The 8514-nt window shown below is 55.2% G+C and overlaps 1 protein-coding gene across 1 annotated transcript; it reads right to left on the bottom strand.

Annotated features, from left to right (window-relative positions):
- Positions 1–372: 372 nt before the first annotated feature.
- znf296 (zinc finger protein 296) lies at positions 373–8393 on the bottom strand (the record flags this gene model as incomplete). The annotated part of the gene is made up of 3 exons (XM_084446846.1): positions 373–2165; positions 6382–6732; positions 8342–8393. 3 exons carry the CDS (start codon positions 8391–8393, stop codon positions 373–375), a joined length of 2196 nt encoding a protein of 731 aa, XP_084302972.1.
- Between the last annotated feature and the right edge of the window lie 121 nt (positions 8394–8514).

Raw genomic sequence — 8514 nt, 5'->3', positions numbered from 1 at the left:
TTATTCTGTGTCGGACTGAGGTGATCAACTTCCTGTGCTCTGGTGAACTGGGGCGGTTCACTTCCTGTTCCCTTTGAGATCTCAAGTCCCGCCCCCTTTGCGTTGCATGTCCCAGTTTTGTTCTGTGGTCTAAGTAGGCACTTGGTTTCTACCCCTTGCTTTGCATATGCTAATTATCATTCAGAGAGGGAAGTGGAGACACTGCTGACCACATTTCCTGCGTTTTCTATGAGATTCCAGTGTGAACAGACCACTAGTTCTTGGACCAGTTCCATATCAATATATTGGTGAGGGTATTTTACTGCGAGACTGAGACAGTGCTTCTGATGGACTACCTAAGCGTGTGGAGCACACAGGAGAGCCAGCAGCCTGCTACACAATCACACCAACGCCAGCATCATCCGCCATCTCCCCCAGCCTGTCATCCGCTCTGGCCGGGCTCACGCCGCCCTCCGCCTCCTGCTCCTCCTCCGTCCCCGCCTTCTCCGCCGAGGCGGTGCCGTTCGCCGCCCGCTCGCCGCCGACCTCGTCCTCGTCCTCCATCTTCACCGCCGCCTCCTCGTCGGCGGCCTTGGCGGCGCTGGCCTGGGCGTAGGCGCCCACGCTGGCGTGGCTCAGGCCGTGGACCTTCTTCAGGTGCTTCTCCAGCGTGGCGTAGACGGTGAAGGGCACGCCGCACAGCTGGCACAGGAAGGGAGCGCGGGCGCCGCGGGCCCCGTGCGTCTTCATGTGGCGCGTGAGCTTGGAGCTCTGGGCGCAGGCGTAGCTGCAGAGGCCGCAGCGGTAGGGCCGCTCGCCCGTGTGGCTGCGCCGGTGCACTGTCAGGTTGCTGCTGTTCCGGAACTGCTTCCCGCAGTACTCGCACGCCTCGTCTTTCTTCTTCCTCCCCGAGCCGCCGTTCCCTCCGTGGCTGCTGCCGCTTCCTCCTCCTCGTCCTCCGCGTCCTCCTCCTCCTCCTCCTCTGCTCAGTTCGTTGTCCCTCTGCCACTCGTGGACGACCTCGCCGGTCAGCTCTGGGCCCCACCCCCTCCCCGTGTCCGCCATCTCGGCGTCGCGCTCGCCCTCCCACTCCCTGGCGCCGCCCGCCCTCTCCGGGCGCTTGGGCGTGCAGTTGCCGCTGGCGATGCCGCTCTCCCCGCTGCCCCCCGTCTCGCCGCTCTCCAGCGACCCCTCAGAGGGGCTGGCGCAGGGGGACGCGTGCGTGGCCTCCCCCCGGCCCCCCTCCTCCTCCTCCTCCTCCTCCCCGGCCTCGCCTCCCTCCTCCAGGGGCTGGAGCAGCCTCATCAGGCCGTTGTCCGGACCTCCGGCCTGGGAGGTGAGCAGTATCAGGCCCACCCCCGTGGAGAGATGCCTGGGCAGCGTCAGGTCCAGCTCGCCGTCCCCGAGGTCGCCGCCGCCGCCGCCGACCGCCCCCTCTTCCGCGCCGACTCCCTGCTCCAGAAACCTCCCCCTTGTCCCCTGCCTCCCCCCCACCTCCTCCTCCTCCTCGTCCTCCTCTTCTGCCACCCTCCCCATCCCCGCCCCCTCGTAGGCCCCTCCTCCCGCTCCGGGCCCCGCCTCCATGCGGTGGATTGTCATGTGACGGGCCAGCTGGCCGCTCTGGGTGAAGGCCTGGTCGCACAGGCCGCAGTGGTAGGGCCTGGCGCAGGCGTGGGTCCGGCGGTGGGCGGACAGGCTGCGCATGGAGCGGAAGGCCTGGCCACACAGGTCGCAGGGGAAACCCGGCTGGAGGGGCCCTGTCCGGGGGAAGGGCGGGGCCACCGACGGGGAGAGGGACGGCGAGAGGACCAGGCCGCCGCCGCCCCCCTCGGCCAGCTCCCTCAGGCGCACGGAGAAGTTGAGGGCCTGCTGATCCCTAGCGGCGGCTGCGGCGGCGGCCCGGGAGGGGGCGGGGCAGCCGGCCTGGGAGGGGCAAGGAGAGCGCAGGGCGGAGGGCTGGAAGGCGGAGGCCAGCGCTCGGCTCAGGTGCTGCGGGTCCAGGGTGGCGGCGGGCTTGAACCTCCGGTGACCCCCTCGTCTCCCCCCTCCTCCTCTCGTCTCCCTGTCCCTGCCCCCCTCCTGGTAGATGCTGAAGAGGTGCGCGTGCTGGGCGTGCTGCAGCAGGGCCCACGCCGACGGGAACATGCCCCCGCACTGCTGGCAGGTGAAGCAGGACGGCTCCTCGGCTGCAGGGACACACAGAAGAGGACAGACGGTTTGGGATCACAGCGAGGTGAGAGGGGGGGCGGTCCTGGTTAACCTCCGCCACCCGGACGGGGCCCTATCAGAACGCGGTCCAGACAGGACCCCGTCCGTGCCGGACAGAGAGTACAGCCCGACGGCGTGGATGAAGACAGGACGCGACACACGACGACAAACCGACAGCGCTGAGCGACGGATGGAAGGACGATGACGAGAGAGGAGGGGAGAGAGAGACAGAGGAGAGAGAGACACAGGAGAGAGAGGAGGGGAGAGAGAGACAGAGGAGAGAGAGAGACACAGAGGAGAGAGGAGGGGAGAGAGAGACAGAGGAGAGAGGAGGGGAGAGAGAGACAGAGGAGAGAGAGAGACACAGAGGAGAGAGGAGGGGAGAGAGAGACAGAGGAGAAAGACACAGAGGAGAGAGGAGGGGAGAGAGAGACAGAGGAGAGAGAGACAGAGGAGAGAGGAGGGGAGAGAGAGACAGAGGAGAGAGGAGGGGAGAGAGAGACAGAGGAGAGAGAGACAGAGGAGAGAGGAGGGGAGAGAGAGACAGAGGAGAGAGAGACACAGAGGAGAGAGGAGGGGAGAGAGAGACAGAGGAGAGAGAGACACAGAGGAGAGAGGAGGGGAGAGAGACACAGAGGAGAGAGGAGGGGAGAGAGAGACAGAGGAGAGAGAGACACAGAGGAGAGGAGGGGAGAGAGAGACAGAGGAGAGAGAGACAGAGGAGAGAGACAGAGGAGAGAGAGACACAGAGGAGAGAGGAGGGGAGAGAGAGACAGAGGAGAGAGAGACAGAGGAGAGAGAGAGACACAGAGGAGAGAGGAGGGGAGAGAGAGACAGAGGACAGGCAGGGGGAGCAGAGCAAAATGAGGGACAACAGAAAGAGGGCAAACTGACCGGGCCGCAAGCAGAGGAGAGAGGGGGAGACAGAGATACCAGAGAAGTATAGATGAGTATTCGAGTACATCTGGAGATATTTTTATATGTGGTTAGCTTTGTCCCCTAACCCAGAGCCACTCGCCAATTAAGCTGCAAATTGCTAATTAGCGGAACGGAGAGAACGAAGGCTTTATGCAAATCAGGGACTGACTCAGCCTGCTTGACAAATGAGGCCTCTCTGCATAAATCAAAATTGGAAAGAAGATCCCCAAATTGAGGGGGAAAACAGTTCTTTTTTTCTGGAGAGGTTCAAAGCCAACTCTGGTATAAGCTTCTTTCATGTTTCCTGAAGTCAAATCCTTCTGTATTTTACTGGAGGGGGGAGGAGAAAAGATGAAAACGAAGGCAACTGTTTCTTTCTTCCCCCTGCCACCCCCGTCTCTCTCTCTCTCTCTCTGCCTGAAGAGGAGAGAAGATGTGGTGGACTTGTCCTTTAACCCAGCATGTACGGGGGGGAGGGGGGGGGGTTTACAAGGGCACTAGGGGATAAGTTGATATGTTTTTAAAAAGCGGATGAAGAGGAAAAGATGGAGGGAGCGCAGAGAGACGGAGATAGATGGGAATATGTCACGGCACGGCCAGGTCGAGAAGCGCCGCAAAATATGTCACCCCTCGGATTGTACTTCACACCCATCCTCCTCCTCCTACACTCCTCCACCCCCCAAACTCTCCAGCGCCTCCAAATCTCTCCCCGAGGGGGGGCTTTTGTCTCGGGGTCCTGGAGTGAAACACAATACCCAGCCGGTCTCTCTTTTTCTCTTTCTTTCCCTCTCTCCCTCCGCCTAACGCTCTCTCTCTCTCCTTTTTTTGTAAGGATTCCCATTTGGCCCGGGGTAGCACTTGAATATTAAGCAGAAGCAATAACTACTAATTAAAAATGCAGATTGGCTGGGAGCTCTAACGAGCAGCAGGCAGAATCTCTTCTCCCTGGGGAGACAGTGGGAGGAGAAAGGAGTGAGGGAGGGGGGGGGGGGGGGGGGAGTGAAAGAGGGCAAAGTGATAGTGTGTTGAAGATGGGGGTGGAGGGGGGGTAATATTGGAGATGAGAAAAAAACAAACAAGGAGAATAAATAAAAAGAAAATGAGACGGATGCACACGGCCTAGTAATCCATCAAACTCTCTCTCTCTCTCTCACGCAAGCACGCACACACACATGCACGCACACACACACGCAAACACAGACGCACGCACACACACGCACGCACGCACGCACACACACATACGCACACGAGAGGCCGTCTATTCGTTGGGGGATAACTGCTCTTTCACTTTGAGTCATCTTATGAAGATTCAAGCAGACGTAGAGTCCCCCACCCACAGCCCGGCAGAGCCGTGTCACGCAACGTGCGCACAAACACCGTATTCGCCCTGAACGACCGCGCGCACCGTACATCTCTCTACACAACAGTTTGATATCCCCGTCAACAGATGCACACCACAAACGCCAGTCTCAAAGTCACGTTATTGTGCGACCGCTTAACCGCATTCGACACTTATCAACCATGTATCCACATGCTGGATACTACGTACACCCCAATACGTTCATCTCCAAACAGAACGAGGCGCTTTGCCTTTAATCTATCTGCCATGTCTGATATGGGGTATGTGATCATGCACGAGCGGCTACATTTGTTATTAAAACTTTAATTAAAAAGTTCTCTTGTTTTGCATTATTCAGATGCTGAACTGCTCTTGGGTCGTGCATGTGGTAGGGCTGCTGGGTAAAAGCCTGTGGGCATCGCGTCACTTAACTCACATGTGTCCGGAGAGAGGGAGCACAAGAGAGAGGGAGAGAGAGAGAAAGAGAGAGAGAGAAAGAGAGAGAGAGAAAGAGAGAGGGAGACGGCAAGAGAGGGATAAAGACATAAAAGGCAGCGATAAAGACGGAATGAGAAAAACAAGAGATGTGGACAGACGGAAACAGAGCATGCGGCAGTCCCCTGAGCGTTGCACAAAGGAAGGAAGTGCAAACATGTGTGTGTGTGTGTTTGCGCGTGCGTGCGTGTGCGCGTGTGCTTCCCCGTGCATGTGTGTGTGTGCTGAGAAAGATGTGTGTAAAGCTGGTAAAAGGTTTTGGTTGTACCGAACATTATGCATGCATGAAAATCCTGTCCGATCCCAACCGGTTGGACATGATGAGCATGTTTGTGCTTGCTCTCTTTTCCCCTCCTCATGTGTGACCTTCACACTCCAGCGTTCATTCCCCATTTACTGTCCACGCACACGTTGAAGAAGAAGAAGAAAGGTACAAGGGAACCATGGCTGTTATCTCAGTAGTCTCGCGGGGCCGCAACTGTTTCCAGTCAGTTCCAGGTACTGTAACTCCCTCCATATTTGTTTCGCCAGGCTTGTATTCTCAATCCAGTTAAAAGGGAGTGAAGCCAAGCAGAGGCCCTACGTCAATCATAACCCGGAGACAGGTGGAGGTGTGGAGCCAAAAACCCATGCTTCACTCATGAGGGAACCTGCCAGGAAAGCAGGAAGACTTGAGAACCTGGAACATTCTCCTGCGCTATGACACAATGAGACAGAGCCTAGCGGGCACTTACAACACCTCATGGCACGAATAGCTTCAACACTGTTTTACTGTCTACTGAGGACATCACCAGGACTATAAAGACGAGAGCCATTCGTCTGTCGCTCAGGACAGGCCAGAGGGTGGCAGGAGGTAGCAGATTTGTGTGTATGAGTCAATGTGATTCGCTGAAGTATTATTGAAGAGGGGGTTACAAGGAACATCTCAGTTCCACTTTATCACATAATTTAGGTCTTTCGTCTCTGTCAATATAGGGTGTAGTATAGTATAATTGTGTGTGTGTGTGTGTGTGTGTGTGTGTGTGTGTGCGCGCGCACACGTGTGCGGTGGCCAGATACTGTAGCATACGCAGATACACACACACTCTTCCTCTACTCTAAGCACAGCTCAGCACAGATTGTGCTCATCTGAGGGGCCATGTTGTTGTTGTGTGGCCAGAGAGCATGTGTTTGTGTGTGGTGTTTACCTGGCCACCTCACCTGTGAGACTGACTCAGTCAGGGACATGGAGGGGAGCTCAGGTGCTCTGCAGCCCTCAGGAGCCCCCAGGGCCTCAGAACCCCACTGCTGCCTCTCCTTTCCACACAATTAGCCTCCGCGTCGCTAACTCACACAGGCCTAGCTAATGGCAACAGCTAGCTAATGAGCTGGACTTGGGTGGGGGGGCGGGGGAATGGAGGGGAAACAACAGAGTCACTAATTAGCAACCTGCATGCACTCACCTGTTCTGTTAGGCTCCGCCTTCACTTTCCTGTTTGGCTCCTCCCCCCAGGATCCATGCCTGTCTGTTACTCTGCTCAGGCCTACATGTCCTGCCCCTGCGCAAGTGCTGGTGCCGCGTTGCTGTGTCCGATTGGCTGGGGAGGGAGGAGTGTTGGCGTCGGGGGTGTGGTTCCGGGAGTGGCAGCCCCCCTGTTTGTGCTGGATAAATGCCAGGATGTGGGCTAGGGGGAAGGCCTGGCCACACTGCCCACAGGTCAGGAGGTCACGACCCTCATCGCACAGGCTGACCTCAGGCTGAGAGGGCCTCTCCTCCAATGAGGTGGCCGCAGGGTCCGAAGGCTCTGGGGCATCTGGGAGGAGATGACAGATTGGAGAGAAGGGAATAGAAGATGATTGAATCAGGGGACGGGGTAGTTGAATGAAAGGCAGAGGGACATTGCAAAATCAGAGGTATGAAATCAAACCGTAAAAAAAAACAAGTTTCAAACTGAGTTCATTATGTACTCATAGATATAATCTTGTGTGATTGAAGTGAACGATCAGACACGGGCTACTGCAGGCAGGCAGCCACAGATCTAGGGTGGCTCTTCAGAGAAAACAAACTGTCCTGTTTTTTTTTTTTTTTTTTTTTTTTAAAGTGCTAGTTTCGAGAGGCCTCTCCACCCCCACCAGAGAGCTGGTTGAGACAGGGTCAGCCGATAATGACCACTTCCTCCAGTTCAACCAGCTCAGCTCACAGCTCTCCCAAAGGAGAGTGACCCGATGCCATCAAAACCAATCATCTATAGACTGTGAAAGGAAAATATATAAGTTGATGGGGGGAAGATCATGACCATTGCCAAAACATTCAAACAATGGCTACCTCTGTTGTGTAAATGCAACTAGCCTACTAGTTATAAATGTAACCACCAGCTACAAATAATCAGTTTCTGAGAACAGTTAATCAAAGACTGAATATGTACAGGTCAGTCAGGCAGGCAGGAGTGAGTCACTCTGTGGTCACGGACACACCTTGAAGCCAGGACCGGATCCACCTGCCCGCTGGGCTGAGTAGCCTACCTCTGCACAGGTACAGGCAGTACAGTCGAGGAGGATCTCACCGGTGGTTACTTAAAAATGTCACCTTTCCTGTTTCGGTGCTGATGTGCTCGCTGTTTGTGCAGACAAGGCGCGGTTGAGCACAGAGCACGAAGTGTCGGGGCTTGTGGTCAAAGACACGCTCTACTGGTCTCCATTGGGGAACAGGGAGATTTTGTTGTTTCTTGGCAGTTTATAACGACCCAGTTCTGAGAGGGTAACGGATCGTAAACTTTGTCCTCATGTCTTGTGAGAATGGACAATAGGCTACACGTAGTAACTGAATGGGGAACAGGCCTCCTAGTCATAAATTGTTCATAATTTAAAGTCAAGGAGATCAGAAAGAATTCAAAGAACTGAAAGTCAAGGAGGTCAATGAGCCCCATTCTCGCCTAGACACACGGGAGTAGGTTTAGCACGCGGGCCGTCCATCGTTCCGAAGAAGTGTTCATGTCAAAAGAGTGAATTCTGAAGAACCAGCTAGCCTACCTCAGACATAAGTCACCATAGACAGGACAGAAACGACGAGGTTTCCCTGCTCAAGATGCAATAAGGAAATGAACAGTCGCCTATAGTTGCCCTGCCATCAGCCCAGCCTCCCTCCCTCCCCGTCTTAACCCAAAATAAACCATGACCCATATAGATATGTGGATAGCCATGTCTTTATTAGCATGTGGAAAATATGAATACAATTGATAGCCTACCATCTTCAAACCAACCTGAATAGCCTAGCGCTTAATTTATCAACGTCACTATAAAGGTGAGCACACGAGATTTTACATTTACAATTGTGTTTTCAGTTAGGAAAATTGGGCATAACCAACAATCCATAGACCAATTTACTTGTTCTATAAATATGTCCAGAGTTTAGCGTTGGCTTACCTTGAATTGCACTCAGGTGTTGCGGTCGACTTCCAAGTTTGCGTCTGGACATTCTGGTTTTTCAAACCTGGCAAGGTTCGGTCGGTGTATCCACACTCCGGGGTTGATCGAGATCTGTAACTTGTAATATAAAGTTATCAAAAACAGCCTGGGACGAATGACTGACTGACTGC

Source organism: Borostomias antarcticus (assembly GCF_949987555.1).
Source record: "Borostomias antarcticus genome assembly, chromosome: 1".
Classification (NCBI taxonomy): Eukaryota; Metazoa; Chordata; class Actinopteri; order Stomiiformes; family Stomiidae; genus Borostomias; species Borostomias antarcticus.
The sequence above is the reverse complement of the archived record's forward strand: the minus strand, read 5'-3'. Positions and strand labels throughout refer to the sequence as shown.